The sequence below is a fragment of the Orycteropus afer genome, unplaced genomic scaffold, assembly GCF_000298275.1.
Source record: "Orycteropus afer afer isolate SDZICR_OR568_19922 unplaced genomic scaffold, OryAfe1.0 scaffold00039, whole genome shotgun sequence".
NCBI lineage: Eukaryota > Metazoa > Chordata > Mammalia > Tubulidentata > Orycteropodidae > Orycteropus > Orycteropus afer.
The window spans coordinates 7,287,951-7,310,587 of NW_006921626.1; the positions used below are offsets into that span (position 1 = coordinate 7,287,951).

At 38.0% G+C, this 22,637-nt stretch overlaps 1 protein-coding gene across 1 annotated transcript in view; it reads right to left on the reverse strand.

Annotated features, from left to right (window-relative positions):
* The window catches only part of TAF1A (TATA-box binding protein associated factor, RNA polymerase I subunit A), a 76,364-nt gene that overhangs the window by 12,266 nt on the left and 41,461 nt on the right, over window positions 1-22,637 (reverse strand). The window contains exons 5-8 of the mRNA XM_007936989.1: window positions 21,063-21,193; window positions 19,799-19,957; window positions 6,373-6,439; window positions 2,412-2,535 (exon numbers count right to left, since the gene is read on the reverse strand). Of these exons, the coding sequence (XP_007935180.1) occupies window positions 2,412-2,535; window positions 6,373-6,439; window positions 19,799-19,957; window positions 21,063-21,193 (481 nt within the window). The remainder of the gene's footprint in view (window positions 1-2,411; window positions 2,536-6,372; window positions 6,440-19,798; window positions 19,958-21,062; window positions 21,194-22,637) is intronic.

A 22,637-nucleotide genomic window follows, 5' to 3' on the forward strand; every position in this document is an offset into this window, starting at 1 on the left:
GGTTTGACTCGACGGCACATAACAACAACAACAACATCCCCATAACATTGTTACCAGAATTAAAGTGGTCCAGTAGTATAGCAGGGCTCATATAAAGTCCTTTAGATAGTGTCTAGTACATAGTAAATGTTCAGTAAATGTTAATTATTATTATTAAAGTTACTGTAAAACCTTACTTTAAAATTACATGCTACCAAGCATTACTATCCAAATCAAGCTACCAATGTTATACAAATATTCACATGGGCTTGACAGCTGAAACTTAAGCAATGCTAAGTGTTCTTCAATAATTTAATTTAGCAAATATTTAGTTAGCACCTATGAGTTCTCTGTGGTAGAATTTCTAGAGGTTCAAAAGTGAATAGTACATTTTGCGTTATCAGCGAAAGCAAACATGGGTATATGGGTGGATAGATGGGTGGACAAGCTGAACTATTAAGTATGTCTATGCAGTGGGGAGTGTACCCAAGACCATGTATAGGGTTGGCAGACAATGGTCCTATAAGTGTATTTGTATGTTCTGTAAGAATTTCCAGGTGTATAGTAGAGCTGACAAGGGACAAGGTTGTAGTCACTTCTGGGTCACAGCCAGCTACCCAGAGGGACCACATAGTTGAACCTCTGGGCTCAGGACCATAGTCACAGGGGACATCAAGCTCAACTAGCAGAACATACTACACAAAACATTGTTCCACCTCCTACTTTGGTGAGTAGCAACTGGGATCTTAAAAGCTTGCAAGCAGCCATCTAGATGCAACGATGGGTCTCTCCTTGTCCAGAGCAAAGAATGAAGAAAACCAAAGATTCATGGAAACAATTAGTCCTAGTGACTGGTACACCATGTGATCCTCAGCCTAATATGACTATGAGACCATAAGAACTAGATGGTGCCTAGCTACCACTGTCAACCACTTGGAGGGGATCTATGTAGGAGATCCTTGATAGAGAGAGAGAACAATATGAAACAAAACTCACAAACATTTGGAAAAAGAAAAAGAGGAGAGGACCAGATTTGCTGGTCTGATAGAGCCTGGTGGAACCACTGAGACTATGGTCCCTAGCTGCCCTTCAGGTCTGGAATTGAACCCACACCTATGGCTTCCAGACAAAACAAAAAACAGGGATATGAGTTAAACATTTACCTGAGGTAGATACACTCCTTGGAGAGAACAATCATGGGAGAAAGAAGGGCTGTTTATGCACAGGGAGATAGCTCAGGGGGCAGGAGTGCATGGAGGGATGGACACAGTGAAGAGGTAACTATGGGAAGGAAGTGGGAGGGGAGCTGTTGCATTGAGGTAAATTGTAGTTAATGTCATGAGGCAAAATGTACATGAACTGCTGTATGGAAAGTGAATTTGATCGTAAACTTTCATTCAAATCACAATATATACATATATATTTTTAAAAAATGAATAGTACATTTCTCTGACTTCAAGAAACTGAACAGTCTAGTATAGGTTTATGTACTGCTTTAGACTTTAAAAGTGGTTTACGATAAGTGCACCAACACATCATACTAAAACATTTCTTCTCAATACTGTTTTATCTCCAAGGTCAAGTCAGATTTAAAGTATAAAATAAGGGCCCATTGATACTGAATTTTCTAACCAACTAAAATAGATACAATAAATTTAAAACAAAAAAAATTAATTTTGTGATAACTTCTGACAAGAGCCACTCCTTTTCCTGCTCAAAATGTGGCACTAAGGATACTAGGACCAGAGGTATTTTTTTGATACTCAACTCACAATGGACTTAGTATTTGCTGAATGAATAACCAATGATCTTGTGAGGCTCTAAAAAAAAATCACATTGAAAACGACTGAAAACTGCCTACCATGTGATCTTAGAAGCTGATAACATACTTCATTATTATGGAAAATACTGAGTCTTTACAAAAAGCTTTAACAGTCTTCACAAAGACTGGGAGTGATCTCTCTTAGTTCTTATTTCCAATGTAAAAATGCATACTTATTCCCTAGCAGTGTAGTGCTAAGGTATAGCAACTCACTGCCATTAAGTTGATTCCGACTCACAGAAAACCCTCCTTGGGTTTCCGAGGTGGTATCTCTATGGACGTAGACTGCCCAGTCTTCCTTCCAAGGAGAGGTTGGTGGGTTTGGACTGACAGCCTTCTGTTTAGCAGTAAAATGCCTTAGGTACTACGCCACCAGAGCTCCTACTTAATTTTAATTGTACACACAAATCTGGATAGAAGTTTTGTAAGTTATGCTTAGGACTCTGTATTTCCTTGCTTCTGATGTACTCATAAAAAGACAGCTGAAGACAGAGTTCAAGAAATTAAAAAACATAAGAACTCTATTTAAAAATTCATGGATATTAGCTAAAATATTGGAAAATATTACTTACGTTGGTCCAGTAATACATACTGCATGTGTCTTACTTACCCCATTAAGGTCTGTTTCAGATATTTTGCTAAATATTTCCATGCAGTTATATTCTTAGTGCAGCCAGCAAAATCTAAGACTGCAAATAATACCTCCAGGCCCAGTTTACGGTGTTCTTCTTTTTCTGCAATCATCAAACCAGCTCAAGTTTATATACTTTGTGAAGTACACAAAGCTAAACAATTTACATAAAACTGATAAAAATATTACTGAGTCATAAGTCTTTGGCTTAGTTAACAGTTTAAACAACTCATTATTCTCATATTCTCCAGTGATGAATCTGAATATTTCAAAATTTGGTCCATGCTAATAAGGCCAGGGTGGGAGTCTGATCCCTTCATGGGTTGTACTCCTCCATTTGTATACTACTGAGAACATTATTTAAAATAGCTGCATTATTTTTCCATGTTATATATATATTCTCTTATTGCAGTGTAGTAAATTACCATAGTCTTAATAACTCCCACTTTGCCATGAGCAACTGAGTAGCTGATTGTTAAAGTTATCCACCTGGTGTATTTCTGTTGGAACAGAATGAAGCAATCTTCTGGGAAGTTTGCTCTCTCTCAGGTGTGTACAACTCTGATGTTGGGATAGGTTGGTTTTGCCACTCTGCCAGGCTCAAAATGAGCCCTCTCAGGGGCAAGAGGAATCTATCTGATTGCCATCTGAGAAAGATGTGCTGCTGAGAGAGACACACTGCTGAGAGAGACACAATGCTGAGAGATGCACTGCTGAGAGACATGTGCTGCTCAAAGACACACGCTGCTGAGAGAGATCTGAGAGAGATGTATTGCTGAGAGGGAGACGTGGGAGAGAACCACTGCTGAGAGGAAGGCGTGCTATTGAGAGAGACTGAGAGAGATGGCTGGCTGAAAGAGACAGCTGGCTGAGAGACTGAGCAAGTTCCTGAACTTGAATTGTAGCCTGTTGCTTTCTTAATAAACTCCATAATCTGTGAGTTCTGTGTGGCCACTACAGTGAATTATCAAACCCACCAGAGAGGTGGTGCGTGCCATAGGAGGGATGGCTGATGTCAAGGTTAGTAAGAGGCCGGGAGGGTGGCAGCATGTCTGGCCTCATAAGAAAGGCCCTGGGCTGCTGATGGTGATTCTGTCTTCCTCCTGTGGAGTTAGGGAAGGTCAGAAGATGCTGCCGTGTTGCCCCTTTAGCAGTTGGTGTCAGAAGTGGTGGGATCCATTGCAGTGGGTTCCTGACTCATAGAAGCATGGGATTTTGTAAAAGAAAGAAGGAAGGGGACTGGGAAGTGAAACTTTGGATTCTTAGATGGTTACTTTGGTTGGTGTTACCTATTAAAGGAGATAATTGATCCAGAGGCTAGGGCTTTTGGTTACACCTAGCCAAAGGCCCAAGGCCATACACATACAAGGGAAAGATAATATATGTGAACATATGAAACTAGAATGTCTTAAAAAGGATTATGTGTTTTGGATTTTGTGTTTATCTGAATGTACTATGGACACTGAATGTTTTCTCACCTACTTGGACCTTAGAAATGATTAAGGGGTATGGATAACAGAGAGCATATAAGTCCACCTTCAGCCAGTATTTGATTGGATATGTTAAAAGGGGAAACCGAATTTTCCCAGAAGAAACAGAGGCTTCTCTTTCAAACCCTGTGTTTAGAATATAGGGGGCTTAAGTAGAAAACCTGAGCCCCACCCAGAACCCAATGAGTGAGGAAATCTGCATTTGAAAAGATCCACCTAGAATTACTGGGAGAACATAAGATTTGCATTTGAAGAAAGGACCTGAAGAGAAAAAAAATTACTGTTTGGCTTTGGAATTTCAGGAGCAAGAAGTTATGCATGAAGGCAGGAAAGTCAGGGTCTGTGAGACAAACCCCTTCCAGGACTAGAAGTTATAGGAAGCTAGAGAGTAGATGGCCTTGTATGCTGCTTGCTTGTGACCACCTGGCTCCACCTGAGTGGAAGTGGGGGAAGTGCAGTATTGAAGAAACGGGCTGAGTTTTGTACTCTTACCTAGGTCACAGAGGCTAGGGGTGAGAGGAAGGGGTGGCTGGTCTTAAGTGCAAGCAGTTGACAGCCTACAGGCATTGAAATAGTCCCTAAGGACTGAGAATGACAGAAAAGGTGCTGGCTGGTCTAAAGTGAAAGGAAGACCCCAAACTTGGAAGCTGGAACCCATGACCTAGCTGGGATGGTTAGGGCTGAGCTGACCAGAACCCGACCAAATGAAGAAGAAGATGTTTGACACTGAACTGGTGTTAAGTTGCTGCAATTTGATGATTTGTGCTGGGCTGGACTTTGCTTGTTTACAAAAACAAATGCAACATGCTGCCCTCAAGTTGGATCCGACTCAAAGCAACCCCTCCTTGGGTTTCCGAGGTGGTATCACTATGGAAGTAGATTGCCCAACCTTTCTTCCAAGGAGTGGCTGGTAGGTTTGAATCACCAGCCTTCTGGGTAGCAGTTAAATGCCTTAGTCACTAGTTTCCAAGCAGAAACAGAAGATTCTCCAGAGAGAAAAGAACATGCTCAGAATATTGGTTTGACAAGGATGGGCAAATTAGAAATTGGCTATGTAAAATGGGGGAAGATATAAGCATGAAGTGGCTGGTTTATACACTTTCATGGGTGTTATGGGTTATCCTCAAACTGATGGTGAACCGAAACCAAAACTCACTGCCTTCAAATTGATTCTCACAAACTGATGGTGAAGGGGTTGTTAATTTTTGAAGTATAAAAGGGATAATGGCTAGAAAACCCAGGGGGTAGCCTGAGGTGTAGTAAATTACATGGTATGGCTTTTCTAGCTACAGTCTTTGTAACTCCCACTTTGCAGTGAGCAACTGAGTAACTGATTATTAGTTATCCACCAGGTATATTTCTGTTGGAGCAGTACAAAGCAATCATCTGGGAAGTTTGCTCTCTCCCAGGTGTGTAGAACTCTGATGTTGAGATTGGTTGGTTTTGTCACTCTGCCAGGCTTAAAATGAGCCCTCCTAGGAGCAGGAGGAATCTCTCTGATTGCCGCTGAGAGAAATGGGCTGCTGAGAAAGACACGCTGCTGAGAGAGATGCGCTGCTGACACACGAGAGACATGCTACTGAGAGACACAAGAAAGACATGCTGCTGAGAGAGAGCTGCAAGAGAGAAGCACTATTGAGAAAGAGACATGAGAGAGACACACTGCTGAAAGAGACACAAAGAGAGAAGCACTGCTGAGAGAGACGTGAGAGAGATGGCTGGCTGAGAGAGACTGAGCGTGTTTCTGAACCTGAATTGTAGCCTGTTGCTTCCTTAATAAACTCCATAATCTGTGAGTTCTGTGTGACCACTGCACCAAATTATCGAATCCAGCAGAGAGGTAGGTGGGTGCCATGGTGGGGAGGAAAGTTGGTGTCAAGGTTAGTAAGAGAGATGGAGGGTGGTGGCATGTTGGCCTCATAAGGACAGGTCTTGGGCTGCTGATGGTGATTCTGTCTTCCTCTTGTGGAGCTAGGGGATATCAGAAGATGCCACCTCCTTGTCCCTTTAGCACTTACATTATGAGAAGGATGCAGTTGAGCTTACTGAGTTGCTTTTCTACATGAAGGAGTATGTTCTTCTCTATGCTAAGCTGAAGCCCTCAAAAACTCAAGCCTAGTAGGGATTAAAATGAAGTGAATTATATAAATTAAACTCTTTTCTCTTTTGCTAACCATTGCCTAATATTTTACAGCAGGGGTGAGCAAACTTTTTCAGTAAAGATCAGAGAGTAAATATTTTGGACATTGTGGTCCAATTTAACAAGTACTCAGATTTGCCTTTGCAGTCAGAAAGCAGCCACAGACAATATATACACAAATAGGCATGGCTGTGTTCCAACAGAACTTTATTTGTAACTCCAGGAGGGGGTGGATCTGACCTACTGGTTATAGACAGCCAATCCCTGTTCTATAACTTGTCTGAACAAAGAGGTATATAACAAAATTTACCTGAATTTCTAAGTATTCTATGGAATTCTAACATCAGTTTATGAGATGGTACAATCTGATACAAAATCTGAAAGACAGAATAATTTTGTCATTTTTACATCTCTCAGGGTATTTCAAATTTCAGCTTGCTTTCAAAGGAAGCTCTTTTCTAATATGCATTCAGTAAATAAACCAATGATTTAGAAGATAATTTGCTTTTATATACTTTTGATTTGGGTACAGAAAGCTGTTCTTTGTAAAGCTTAAAAAAATTCTAATAACAAGATCATCAGTAGAACTAGAGGAAAGAGATAGAGATACATGGGGACCACATATACTTCTATACTGTCTACCCCACTTAAAAACTAACTTATTTTTAGAAGACTGAGGAAAAGGGGTAAAAAAAAATCATTATCATGTAGAAAAAAAAAAGAGATTTTGTATTTACCAATTAGAGAAGCTATAGAATATTTATGTAAAACAAAAAGCCCAATATGGCTGCTGCTGTTGTTGTTACGTGCCATTGAGTCAGATCCGACTCATAGCGACCCCTCCTTGGGTTGCCGAGGCAGTATCACTACAGAAGTAGATTGCTCAACCTTCCTTCTGAGGAGTGGCTGGTGGGTTTGAACTGCCAGCCTTCTGGTTAGCAGTCAAGTGCCTTAGGCACTGTGCCACCAGAGCTCCCAATATGGCAGAGGTGGCTATTTTGGAAGACTGTATTGAGGAACACAGACATTAAGTGTATTTGAATAAAGAATTTAACAACCTTTTTATACAGAGAGAAAAATTCAAAGTTTTTTCTCCTTAGGAAGAACCAAACCAAAAAACCAAACCCACTGCTGTCAAGTCAATAGCGACCTTACAGGGCAGGAGAGAACTACCCCATAGAGTTTCCAAGGCTGTAAATCTTTATGGAAGCAGAATGACACATCTTTCTCCCACGAAGTGGTTGGTGGGTTCAAATCGCCTGGTAGGTTCAAACTGCAGACCTTTCAGGTAGCAATTGACTGCTTAACCACTGTACCACCAGGACTCCAACCCTTAGGAAGAGGATGGATAATTCTTACAAGAATGAAAAAATAAAAATTTAAAATAAAACTACATTTCTCATACAAACACATTTTACATTAGAAATGAATTAATTCTGGTTGCTTACTGAGGTAGACTTCACACAGAGGCAAAGTCCAACTTAATAAAAGCAAATATTGTTAATTCCTCTTCTTAAAAGTTTTTTAAAAATAAGGTCATTTGAAAAGAAACTCTATCAACATCAATATACCAGTATCTGAAAGTATTATTAAAACTCAGCCATATAAAAGTCACAATGCTCCCATAATTTATGGATTTTGTATATGGCTCAAAGCATTTAGATTTTTAAAAAACATTTTACTAAAATATACATAAGAAATATATATAAATAATGAAAGTACTATTAACTAATTTTCATAAAGTAAGCATATCCAGGTAATCAGCATGAAGATCAAAAAAAAGGAACATTAATAAAACTCTAGAAAGCTTTCATCAGTTTTGAAAAATTTTCATTTCAAATATTGCCATTAACTCTTCAAATATATATACATATATCTAGTAACCAGAGGGCTGGTGGTTCAAACCCACCAGCCACTCCTCGGAAGGAAGGTTGGGCATTCTACTTCCGTAGTGATACTGCCTCGGAAGCCCAAGGAGGGGTCAGTATGAGTCGGGGCTGACTTGACGGCACATAACAACAACAACAGTACACATACATACACACACACTCCTCCCCCTTTGTTCTCTCCTCTCCTTCTAGAACTCCCAATTATAAGTATGTAGGATCTTTTCACCAAATCCCTTATCACACTTTTCTATATTTTTCATCTTTTTTTTTTTTACTCTTTGTGCTTTAGTCTGATATTTTCTGTATAGTGTACTAATCTCTTATACTATGTCCAATTGCTATTAAACACATCTATTGAATTCTTCGGGAGCTCTGGTAATGTAGTGCCTAAGACATCTGACTGCTAACCAGAAGGCTGGCGTTCAAACCCATCAGCTACTCCTCGGAAGGAAGATGGGGCAGTTTACTTCCGTAGTGATACTGCCTTGGAAACCCAAGGCGGGGTCGCTATGAGTCGGGTCTGACTTGATGGCACATAATAACACAACAACAACAACAATGAATTCTTCATTTCAAATATTGCCTTTTTTAAAAAGAAAGAACAATTCTTCTAAATCCATCATGTCCTGAACATAAATAAGTGCTCAACATAGTTACTGTCTCTAACTTATTTTTTTTAACTATAGCTCTTGTCACTCGTTCAACATCTGCATGCAGGAAGAAATGAGGGGGGTTAACTGTAAACCAGAAAAGTAAATTCACACCTAGAATGTTAGGGCTTCTCTTTCATACACAGGCTGAAGTCAAAATACCTACTCTTCTTCCTGACATTATCTTTTCTTTTTTAAAAGAGCTTTATTGAAATATGATTCATAAATCATACAATTTACTCATTTAAAGTATACAATTCAATAATTTTTACTATATTAACAGATATATGCAAACATCACCAGTCATTTTAAGAAATTTTCATTATCCCAGAAAGAAATATAGTACTTTTTGACTACTGTCCTCCATTTCCCCACTCCCTATCTATAAACCCCCAAAAAATACACACTTTGCTGCCAAGTAGATTACAACTCACAGAGACCTTACACACAACAAGGTAGACATGTCCCAAAGAATTTCCAACACTGTAATCTTTACAGAAGCAGACTGTCACGTTTTTCTGGCCGACCTTTCAGTTAGTAGCCAAGACTTAACCACTGTGCCACCAGGGCTCCTTTAAAGCAATGACTAATCTATTTTCTGTATTCTGAATTTTCTTACGAATATCATCACACAATATGTAGTCTTTTGTGACTGACTTTACCAAGCTTATTTTTCAAGGTTCATCCATGTTGTAGCACATTTCAGTACTTCATTTTTTTTTTTTTTTTTGGTCAGATAGTATTCCATTGTATAGATATATCACCATTTGTTTATCCATTTATCAGCTGATGGACATTAAAGTTGTTTACACCTTTTGGCTATTATGCTAGAAACATCTGTGTAAGAGTTTTTTGTATGTACATATGTTTTATTTCTCTTGGGTACATATGCAGAACTGCTAGATCTTATGGCACCTCTGTGCTTAATTGAGGAATTGCCAGATTGTTTTCAAAGCAATTTACTATTTTCCATTCTATCAGAAGTGTATTAAAAAAAAAAAAAAGAAAAAGAAAAACCAAATACATTGCCGACAATTCCAACTCATGACAATCCATGTATTACACAGTAGAAAATGAAAGGCGTTTTGACTGTAATATCTACTAATGAAGACCGCCAGGCCCTTCTTCCACAGCACTGCTTTGTGGGTCCAAACTGCCTACCTTTTAGTAGGTAAGAGCAAGCAATGGGATTTTAGCAGTGTATGAGAGTTCTAATTTCCCCACATCCTTGCCAACATTTGTTATTATCTGTCTTTTCATTCTAGCTATGCTAGTTGGTATGAAGTGGTATCTCATTGTGATGTGATTTGCATTTCCCTAATAACTAATGATCTTTTAATGCACATATAATGGCCATCTGCATACCTTTCTTAGAAAAATGTCTATTCGGATCTTTTGCCCATTTAAAAAACTGTCTTTTTATTACTGAGTTGTAAGAGTTCTTTATATATTCTAGGTATGAATCCCTTATCAAACATACGATTTGCAAATATTTTCTCCCATTCTATGGGATGTCTTCTTACTTTCACATAATGGTGTCATTTGAAACACAGAGGTTTATCATTTTGATGAAATCCAGTTGTGTAGGATAAAAAATTCAATTTGGCCTTTTGTCTCTAGTTCCTGAAAATAACCCTTAGAATGTACCAGCAATCAAGGTATCTATGTTTTTTAAAATAGCCAGGCAACTCTTAAATATGTACAAATGTAGTGGAAGCCCCCAAAACCAGACATATTCATCATATTCATTAATTAGATTGATCATGCATATGCAATGAGACACCAGTCATATATTTGCATTGAGGCCTTAAGGAGTATATAAAGGACTATGGACTGTGAAGCTTCTGGATTAATGATAAACATATGAAGACCTGTATGTTTCTGGGGATGTGAAATTTCATGAGGAAAACTCCTCCCAGACCTCACCTCTACATCTCTTTGTATATATGCTTCAAATATATGTGGTTATATTGAAAAGGTTAAATGAGTGTTGCCTCTTCTGTAAGTTCTATGAGGCATTCTATTGAATTACTGAACCTACTAGGGACTGTGAGGGCCAGTAGGGCCTGGCATCTGCCTATCTGGCAGTTGATTAGAATGAAATAGTCTTTCTAACTTGTGAGGACCCAACTTTTTTTTTTTTTTTTTTTCCTTTTAATTGTGATTTGGGTGAAGATTTACAGAGCAAATTCACTTTCCATACAGCAGTTGAGGACCCAACTTTTGAGTCCCTTTTCATGGACTGGTTGCTCATAGCAGATCTTATCATGGAGGTTATTATATTATGGGAGATGATTTATCATAACTGCCAATCACTAAGAAGCAAGGCCCAGCCAAGATGACAAACAACATTAACCATCACACTTTCCATTTTGAGAATCAGCCTTATGTAGATTATCATTAACGGACCATTGTATCTGTTTTTTTCTTTGGTTATTCATGCTTTTTGTCTCAAAATTAAGAACCATTGCCAAATCCAAGATCATGAAGGTTTATCCTTATGTTTTCTTCCAAGATTTTTATAGCTTTAGCTGTTTCTTACAACATTTTTAAATCTTTTAAAAAACACTATTAATGATTGAAAACCTGTGAAGGTATCACCTTGCTTTTGTTGTTAACTATCCGTAATATTTTGTTATAAATGGATCAAAAGGATATTTTGAAGAGTAAAATTTAAATAGCAACTTTAAAAGTAGTATACTTAGCATTTGACTACTGACCAGAAAGCTGGCGGTTCAAACCCACCAGACACTTCTTGGAAGGAAGATGGGGGAATCTACTTCCATGGTAATGCTGTTGTTGTTGTTGTTATGTGCCATTGAGTCGGACCCAACTCATAGCGATCCCTCCTTGGGTTGCCGAGGCAGTATCACTACGGAAGCAGATTGCCCAACCTTCCTTCCGAGGAGTGGCTGGTACTGCCTCAGAAACCCAAGGAGGTGTCGCTATGAGTCAGATCCAACTCAATGGCAGTGAGTTGAGTTTGAGGTGCTTAATAAAATAAAGCCTGTTAGAAAATTTATAAGCATACAGTTTTCATATTTTAAGGTTAAATTGATAGGTTAAATTGCTTTTGATGAATATGAAAGTATGTATTTTATATATTTTGATGAATATGATAGCTAATTAATCTTTTGAAATAAACTTGATAGATGAGGATTTTTCTCTAACCTTTATAATTTACTCTGTTCTACATTTAAAAGATGTAAAAGAAACTAATCTTGGATTCTTTAGCAATTTAGAATGAAAGTATTTTTCCACACATTGCTCTGCCCAATGAAAATATGTGTAGCAAAGATATGCAAAGTATACTACATTTCCAGTTGTACAGGTGAGAGACAAAAGTATGGTATGAGACAAAATGACAGAAAACTTTCCAAATCTGCTGAAAAACACCAACTTAAAAATCCAGAAAAGTTCAGTAGTCCTCAACCATGATAAATACAAGGAAAACCTAGGCTCATCCAAGTCTGAAATCCAAAGATAGAGAAATTCTGAAAAGACCCACAGGGAATAAGCACAATACATAGGGGGAATTTAAATTAAATGATATTAAAATTAAAACATAAGCAATACAGATCTGAAGTGACAAAATCATAAAGTACTTATTAAAAAAAAAAAGTCATCCCAGAATTCTACATTTGGCAAAACTAACCTTCAAAACTAATAGACTGACAATTATTTGAAACAGACCTGCAGCACAAGAAATACTAAAATATATCCTGCAGACTGAAAGAAAATTACATCATGAGGAAACTCTAATTGGGAGGAAGGAAGAGTGCCAAAATGATAAATATGTAGGTAAAAATAAATGAGTACATTTATATTTATTCTGGGAGCTCTGGTGGCGTAGTGCCTAAGGCATCTGATGGCTAACCAGAAGGCTGGATGTTCAAACACACCAGCCACTCCTTGGAGGGAAGATTCGGCAATCTACTTCCATAGTGATAATGCCTGGGAAACCCAAGAAGGGGTCACTATGAGTCAAAATCAACTCGATGGCAGTGAGGTTTTTTAAAAATTATTCTATTAATAATGTATTAAAAAGATATTACTGTTTAAATTTAAAAAATAACACTATTAGGAGTGTTGGTAAACATTAAAGAACATATGATAACTATAAAATAAATGACAGGACTCCAAAAGATCAAAGACTTAAGTGTACAACCTAAAACTATAAAGTTCCTCAAGGAAAAACTAGGGGCCCTAATATATAGACTACCAAGCATAACCCAAAATATACAAACAGCAGAAGAGAAACTAGATAAATGGGACCTTCTAAAAATTAAATTTTTATGTGCTTCCAAAGACTTCTCCAAAGAGAGTCAAAAGAGAACCTACAGATTGGGAAAAAATATTTGTCAATGACTATCTGACAAGGGACTTATCTCTAGAATGTATAGAAAACTCCAACACCTCAACAGCAAAAAGACAAATAATCCAACTAAAAAATAGGCAGAAGACATGAATAGAGACTTCACCAAAGAGGATATTCAGGCAGCCAACAAACATATGAAGAAATGCTCACAGTCATTAGCCATTAAATGCAATGCACTGCCTTCTAGTCAGATCCGACTCATAGCGACCCTTCCTTGGGTTTCCAAGGCAGAATCACTATGGAACTAGATTGCCCAACCTTCCTTCCAAGGAGTGGCTGGTGGGTTTGCACCGCCAGCCTTCTGGTTAGCAGTCAAATGCTTTAGGCACTATGCCATTAGCCATTGTTGTTGTTGTTGTTATGTGCCATTGAGTCAGACCCGACTCATAGCAACCCCTCCTTGGGTTTCCAAGGCAGTATCACTACAGAAGTAGATTGTCCCATCTTCCTTCCGAGCCATTAGAGTGATACAAATCAAAACAGCAATGAAATACCATCTTGTCCCAGCACTAGTAGCAAAATTCAGTAAGACAGAAAATAACAAATGCTGGTAAGGATGCTGAGATTGGGACTCTCATACACTGCTTGTGGGACTGTAAAATGAAAAAAGCACTGTGGAAAGCAGTATGGCAATTCCTCAAAAAGTTGGAAATAGAAATACCATTTGATGCAGCAATTCCATTACTAGGTATATATCCTAAAGAAGTGAGTCAGGACAAGAACAGATATATGCACACCCATGTTCATCGCAGCACTATTTACAATAGCAAAAAGATGGAAACAACCTAGGTGCTCATCAACAGAAGAATGGATAACCGAACTATGGTACATACACACAATGGAATACTATGCAACCGTAAAGAATAACATAGAATCAGCAAAATAACACGTAACGTGTATGAAAAACACTGCATAACATGGATGAACTTGTATGCTGAGTGAAATAAGTCAATCACAGAAGGACAAATATTGTATTAGTGTGTCCATTATTGTAAAATGTCAAGAAAAGGTTGATATATAGAAGGAACTTTTCTTTGTTGGTTACCAGGGATGAGTGGGGAGGCAGGGAACACTGCTAGATAGGCAGAGACAAGTATTGATTTGGGTGAAGAAAAGAGCAATGTACCAAATGTGAATGATCAACATGGTGGCACAGAGGAAGAGGAAGACACAGAGAGGTGCATGGAAGATACAGGCAACAAAGATGAACCCTTCTGAATATCCAGTACAGCGTTGTCAGTGGAGGCTAACATTGATCTATGGGTGCACAGGGTGAACAATTAGGTATGTCTATGCAGGGACTCAACGGCACATAACAACAACATGCAGTGGGGAGTGTGCCCAAGACCATGTGTAGGGTTGGCAGACAATGTTTCTACAAGTGTATTTGTATGTTCTGTAAGAATTCCCAGGTATATGAGGTCAACATTTATATTAGGTAGATACACTCCTTGGATAGATCAATCATGGAAGAACAGAAGAGCTGTGCAAACACAGGGAGACAGCTCTGGGGGCAGGAGGACATGGGAGGGAAAGACACAGGGAAGAGCTAACTATAGGGAGGAAGTGGGAGGGAAGATGTTGCACTGTGGGAAATTGTAGTCAATTTCATGAGACAAAGTTTGTGTGAGCTGCTGTATGGAAAGTGAATTTACTATGTAAACTTTCACCCAAATCACAATAAAAATATTTTAAAAAATAAACAACAAGGGTTATAAATAAACCTATACACTGAGAAGAAGATGCTATATTTTACATAATGCAGTACAATAGTAACTCTCAAGTAGACTGTAATAAGTTGAAAGAACCCAAGCAACCATGACAAAATACAAAAAGCATAAAATAGACAAATGCATAGGGGCAGAAAATAGATGAGTGGTTCCCACGGCTTGGGAAGAGGGAGCGACTGAGAAGTTATTGCTTAATGGGTACAGAGTTTCTGTCTGGGGTGATGAAAAACATTTAGAAACAAATAGTGATAATGGTTATACAACATCATGAGTATGACTACAATGGATTGTACATTTGAAAACAACTAAAATGGAAAATTTTATGGTGTGTATATTTTACCACAGTAAAAAATAAATAAATACCTATCTATACCTTCCAAAAAACAACTACAAAATTTATCAGAGGGAAATCCATATTTATACCAATTCCAAAGAAAGGTGTTCACTGCACGGCATCATTAATATCACACGCAAGTAAAAGTTGCTAAAGATAATTCAAAAATGCCTGCAGCAGTATACTGACAGAGAACTTCCAGAAATGCAAGCTGGATTCAGAAGATGACATCAAATGAGGAATATCACCACTGATGTCAGATGGATCTGGGTTAAAAGAAAAGAATACCAGAAAGATGTTTACTTGTGCTTTACTGACTATGCAAAAGCATTTGACTGTGTGTGAATCATAACATATATGGATAACATTGAGAGGAATGGAATTCTAGAACCCTTAATTGTGCTCCTGAGAAAGCGGTACATAGACCAGGAAGCTGTCATTCAAACAGAAGAACAAGGGGATATTGCATGGTTAAAATCAGCAAGGGTGTGCATCAGGGTTGTATCCTTTCACCATACATAATCAATTGTATCCCAGGCAAATACTCTAAGAAGCTAGACTATATGAAGAAGAACATGGCATCAGGATTAGAGGAAGACTCATTAATAACCTGCAATATGCAAACAACACAACTTTGCTTGCTGAAAGTGAGGATGACTTGAAGCACTTACTGATAAAGATTAAAGACTACAGTGTACAGTAATCGATTATACCTTAACATAAAGAAAACAAAAATCTTCACAACTAGACCAATAAGCAGCATATCATGATAAATGGAGAAAAGATTGAAGTTGTCAAAGATTTCATACTACTTGGATCCATAATCAACACCCATGGAAGCAGCAGTCAAGAAACAGAAGACATGTCACACTGGGCAAATGTGCTGCAAAAGACCTTTTTCAAGTGCTGAAGAACAAAGATGTCTCTCTGAAGACTAAGGTGCAGCTAACCCAAGCCATGGTATTTGACTCATATGCATGTGAAAGCTGGACAATGAACAAGGAAGACTGAAGAAGTGTTGATGCTTTTAAGTTGTGGTGTTAAGAGAAGTATACTGAAAGCACCATGGACTTCTAGAAGAACGAAAAAACCTGTCAGGGAAGAAGTGCAGCCAGAATGCTCCTTGGAAGTGAGAATGGCCAGACTTCATCTCATGTACTTTGGTCATATTACCAGAAAGGACCGTTCCCTGAAGAAGGATATCATGTTTGGTAAAGTAAAGGGTGAGTGAAAAAGGGGAAGAAACTCAACAAGATAGACTGAAACAGTGGCTACAATGATGGGCTCAGGCATAGCAAGGATTGTAGGGATGGCACATGACTGGACGGTGTTTTGTTCCGTTGTCCATAGGGTCACTATGAGCCATAGCTGACTCAACAGCACCTAACAACAGCAAAAAATTGAAATATATATCATGTTCACAGTTTGTAACCCTCAATATTGTTAAGATGCTAAGTCCCTCCAATGGATCTATAGATTCAAAACTCCAGCAGGATTGTTTTCGTAGCAATAGACAAATGATTTTAAACTGTATATAGAAATTCAAAGGATCTAGAAAATCTAAAAATAATTTTGAAAAGATAAGACCAATTTGTATGACTTTTATGACATGATTCCAAGACCTGCTACAAAGCTACAGTAATCAAGACACATGCTATTGATCATATATAGTCATTCTATATAGTCAACTGACTTCCAACAAAGTTACCTATGTAATTCAATTTGGCAAATGCAGTGCAGTGAATTGCTTAATATGGCCCTTCTAGTCATAGATCTCCATTTTGTGATGTATTGTAAACCCTAGCCTCTATGCCTGTTTAGAGTGGGATGTTATCTTGAGTTCCACCTTGCTGAAGGGTGTGACTCAAGTCACCACTTTTAACTTCCTTCAGGATATATACGTGAACGTCCTGGCAAAGTCGGCTCTCTCTTGCTCTGGATCCTGCATTTGGTTCATCATCATGTCATCCCTGGACCTGAGACAGCAACCAGTCATCTGACCTGCCAATTTGAGTTCGCCAGCCCCTGCAATTATGTGAGTGAGGAGAATCCTCCAGATCTACGTCTGACCCACAGATTTGGGACTTGCCAGCTTCCCCACCTCCACCACCACATGAGAAATCTCCTTGGCAGTGTATGAGTTCTGTGAGATGTTAAAGGTAAACAATGAACCCTTTTGGGCAATCTACTTCCGTAGTGATACTGCCTCGGCAACCCAAGGGGGGGGTTGTTATGAGTCAGTCTGACTCGACGGCACAAAACAACAACAACGATGGGAGGGAAAGTACTGAGGGGAAGAGGAGAGGTTGATATTAGAGATGACAGAGTGGTACAGCAGTTTGGAAAATCTAGACATTTGGAACATCTTTAACATCTGCCTCATAGGGACCAGCCTTGTGCTGATACTTATAAAAGAAATTATTCAAGCTGCAAGGATAGTCTTTTCATTAAATAGTGCTAGAATTACTATATGGAAAAAATGAAATTTGACCCTTACTTACCTCACTCCACAGAAAAATTAGCTGAAAACTCAATCACAGACCTAAATACAAGGAGTTCTGGTGACACAAAGCCTAAGGCATCTGAATGTTAACCAGAAGGTTAATAGTTCAAACCCACCAGCTGCTCCACAAAGGAAGATGAGGCAATCTACTTCTGTAAAGATTTACTGCCTTGGAAACCCAATGGGGGTCACTATGAGTTAGAATCGACTTGATGGCAGTAAGTTTGGGTTTTTTTTAAGAACTAAACATAAAACTATACACTCCTAGAAAAAAAACATAGCAGAGACTCTCCATTATCGTACAGTGAGCAACGATTTCTTAAACAAAAAGCACTAACCCAAAAAAGAAAAAAAAAATGCTTAAACTGGATTTAATCATAATTTTAAAATTCTGTATTTTGTAAGACATTGTTATGAAGACAAAAAGATAAGCCACAAACTGGGAGCAGATATTTAAAATTCATATGCCTGGGAGGAGGGGGAGAAACTTATACCATGTTATATTAAAAATGAACAAACAACAAAAAAAAAATGACTCTTCCAAAACAATAAAACAAATAACTCCCCCCAAAATAGATAAAATATTTGAAAATACACTTCACAAAAGACAGGTTTATAGAACATCAGAAGATACTCAATATTACTAGTTACTGAGAAAAATGAAAATGAAAACTTCAATGAGATACCATTACTCACCCACTGGGGGTGGAGAAGTAACCACTGGCACTGAGTTGATTCCAACTTATAGTGACCCTATGTGACACAGTAGAACTGTTTCACAGGGTTTCCAAGGTTATAATCTTTTTGGAAGCAGATTGCCACATTTTTCTCCCAAGGAGTGGCTGATGGGTTCAAATTGCTAACCTTTCAGTTAGCAGCTAAGTATTCTGACCACTGTGCAACCAGGGGTCCTAACATACCCACTGGTTGGTTGGTTGGTATCAAGTCAGATCCGACTCATAGTGACCCCTCCTTGGGTTTCTGAGGCAGTATCACTACAGAAATAGATTGCCCCATCTTCTTTCTGAGGAGTAGATGGTGGGTTTGAACCGCCAGCCTTCTGGTTAGCAGTCAAGTTCCTTAGGCACTAAACTACCAGAGCTCCCAACATACCCACTAGGATGACTATAATTCAAGTCTGACAATACCAGGTATGGATGAGCCTGTGGAAAAACTGCACTTTCATACATTGCTGGTAGAAGTCTCAATGGGTACAGTTACTTCAGTAAATAGTTGGGCAGTTTCTTAAACATATACTTTAACCATCAATTCCATTCCTAGGTAGCTAGCCAAAATAAGTGAACATAAGTGTGCATATAAAGAACTGTACTTTAATCTTGAATGTTCATAGCAGCATTATTCATAACAGCCAAAAATAAAAATAACCCAAATGTCCATCAAGAACCAAATATAAAAAGTAGGACTACTACTCAACAATAAGGAACACTGATATTACTGATACATGGAACAACATAGACGAATTTCAAAAACATTATGCTGAGCAAGAGAAGTCAGATACAAGAGTATGTATGATAAGATTCTGTTTATATGAAATTCTAGAAGAGGCTAAATCAATGTATAGTGACAGAAAGCAGATCAGTGATTGCCTGGGGTTACAATGTGTAGGGTGGATAGGCTGGAAGGGGAAATATGAGAACTTACTGGGAAGCTCTAGTGGTGTAGTGCCTAAGGCATTTGACTACTAACCAGAAGGTTGGTGGTTCAAGCCCACCAGCCAACTCCACAGAAGGAAGATGAGGCAATCTACTGCCATAAAGATTTATCATCTCAGAAACCCAACGGGGGTCACTATGAGTCAGAATCAACTCAATGGCAGTGAGTTTGGTATTCTTTTTTTGGTATCGGGGTGACAGAAATGTCCTGTATCTTGATTATCATGGTAGTGAAGTGGATACACATATTCGACAAAATGTATCTAATTACACTCTTAAAATATAATTGCGTTTTCCTGTATGTAAATTATATTTCAGTAACATTGATTTTCAAAAAATGTCAGTGCAATGCTTTTCAAGCAGTGTAGCGAGGAGTTGCTCAAATACTGATCCTTTCCCCTCAGTCTCACATAGGGGGCAAGGAAAGCTTCTGGATCCTTCAGGTGTGAGCAGTATCTTCCAAGTACCCCAGTGTAGTCTTCTATGGGTGCCATAATAGGAAAGTTGAAAAGCACTGACCTGAGAGTGTTTTAAAGTAAACCCCAACCCAGTTCAAAAATTGAAATAAAAATTCTATACCTTAAGCACACTTATCAGTTTCTCCTTTGGTGCCTTCTCTCTCTTTAGAAAGTTATACAAGTACATATGGGCATTCGGATTTGATGGAAACTTCTCATCATATGCATAATTGGTGAGGACCTCTCGTGCTCCATCTTGATCCCCATAGAATTCCAGCATCTATACAAAATAAGTCATAATAGCTTAGCTAAATTGTCAGAGAACTATATGAAAGATAATAGCTTTACTGATGGACACTGAGAATCAAAACACTGACAAATAGTACTGTACAAGGAGTAACAGTAATGCCAGTTTTTCCTTTTACCAGCTATATTACAAGCTTTATGGAACACAGAAAATCACTTATGACAAGGCCTATATGCTTTCACATTTTTTTTCATGATACTTGCTAATGGAAAATGAAGCACCTTCAACATAATAAGAAATAAAGACCTCAGAGAAGGGCACACTAATGACTGCAAAAAGATTATGTGATGCAACTAACCTCAGTGCCCTACATAACTTCAGCCACAGAAGGTGTACAAGGATTATAATTTCTCTTCAGTTCATTCCCATCCTTTTATAAAATTCCAAGATTCTCTGGTATAGAGTTTCAGAAATTATCATCTAATAGCACAATTATCACTTCACTACTCATTACACTTTCCTCAAGCAAATTACTTTTGAGATTTATTCCTACTGCCCAATGTCAATGCACTCTATCCTTTTACAATGGATAGAATGGGATAAAAGGACATCATTATAAACTTCCTAAAAGCCATTCTACTTCACCTCATACACTGTAACCTAGTTACAGAATTTTCTTCTCTTCCCTTCTATAAACCTCACCAAATCATAAAAAAAAAAAAAAAAAAGAAACTGAGACAAATTATAGTTATTCTTGCTTCTACGGAGCATTCTGGCTGCATTTCTCTTTTCTGTACTAACATTTGCCTTGGCTATTAGAATATATACAAAACAAAACCAAAAAAAAAAAAAAAAAAAAAAAAAACCCCTGCTTTTAAGCTTAACAAGAGCAGAGAACTAAAATTTACAATACGTCTACTTATATATAAGCACTTGTTCACAGCTGGTTATCTTGTAGTAAAAATAAGTACAGAGTAACATTAACAGCAGACTAGTAAAATAAAAATATTCAGACAATTTAAAAAGAGACCATATTCCTTTTTACTAGAATTCTCTCCATTCTTCTAATCCATAAAGATTAGGCACAGACTTACAAAAAACAAAAAAGATAATAACACTTTATGAAAAGTCTAATTACCTCTACATAACTCTTCACAAAAGGGTCCCAAACTCCAGGAATCTGAATCAATGCACAAAAATTTATAGATGTCTTCCAGCTGTGGTTGAGCATATTCTGGGTTGCTGTGCTGTAAGCATAATCATCCTCATCTGCCAAAAGATAAGATTTTTAAAAGTCACTCAGTGTTGGCCATCAATTCTGCAGCTAGCAACATGGAAGGTGGCGACAGCAGCGCTGCTGTGGCTGGCCTTGGGGCTCTAAGCTCTGGGGCGGCTGCAGCAACAGTCCGGGAGCTTCTACAGGACGAGTGTTATAGTGCCTTTTTAAATGAAGACTTTGATGTAAAGATTTATACTTCTCAATCTATTCATCAAGCTGTAATTGCTGAACAACTAGCAAAACTTGCCCAAGGAATAAGTCAGTTGGATAAAGAACTACACCTACAGGTTGTTGCAAGACATGAAGATTTACTGGCACAAGCAACTGGAATCGAGTCTTTGGAAGGTGTTCTTCAAATGATGCAGACAAGAATTGGGGCCTTACAGGGAGCTGTTGATAGAATGAAAGCCAAAATTGTGGAGCCGTATAACAAAATAGTAGCTCGTACTGCACAACTAGCAAGACTTCAGGTAGTTTCTCACTTTTAATTTCTTTGTACTTTGTTATTCATTTTGTGGTAAGTGGGCAAATTTCAAGAGTCTGAATTCTGAAGAAATAAGAATGGAAATGAAATATGAAAGAAAAGAACAAATTCTAAAAAGCCTTAAAATAAGACATTCCGTTAAAAAAGTGTAAATCTAAACTACTGTCCAAGTGAATTTGTTTCACTTATTATATTGTAAAATCATTTATACTTTTATAATTTTTATAGTATTCAAAATTATTCCTTGTAATAGAGAACAAGAAAGAACCTAACAGTTATTGTATTCTTAAATATGAATCAAATTTCTTTTCTGTGTAATTTAAGAAACCCAACAACTTCCATTATGGCATTTTCTGTGTAGCTTTTCCCTTGTCATATTCTATAAGACTAAGACTGACTGTTAATGTTTGAATCTCCAGCCTTAGCAGAGTATTAATGTATCAGCCACTTAGAAAATATTTAATAAATAAATAAAATTACTTGTTCCTTGGTCTGTGACAGAGTTGTAACTTTTTTCTAAACATGTAGCATATATGACTGAATAAAATATACATGTCATTAAAAAAAAAAAAAAAGTCACTCAGTGTTGAGGACTTCTGCTAATTTAGTAATCAAGAAACTTGCAGGAAGAAAACCTGAGGCCTTGTGGCTCACACACATTTAAAGACAAATAATACTATTCAAGAAAACTAAAAAAGTCTTTTCAAAAGATAGTACTAGGGTATAGGGTTGGCAGACAATGGTCCTGTAAGTTTATGTGTATGATCTGAATTCCCAGGTGTATAGCAGAGTTGACAAGAGGCAAAGTGGCAGTCACTGCTTGGTCACAGCCAGCTACCCAGAGGGACCGAGTAGTTGAACCTGTGGGCTTGGCACCATAGTCACAGGGGACATCAAGCTCAACTGGCATAACATACTGCACAAAACATTGTTCCACCTCCTACTTTGGC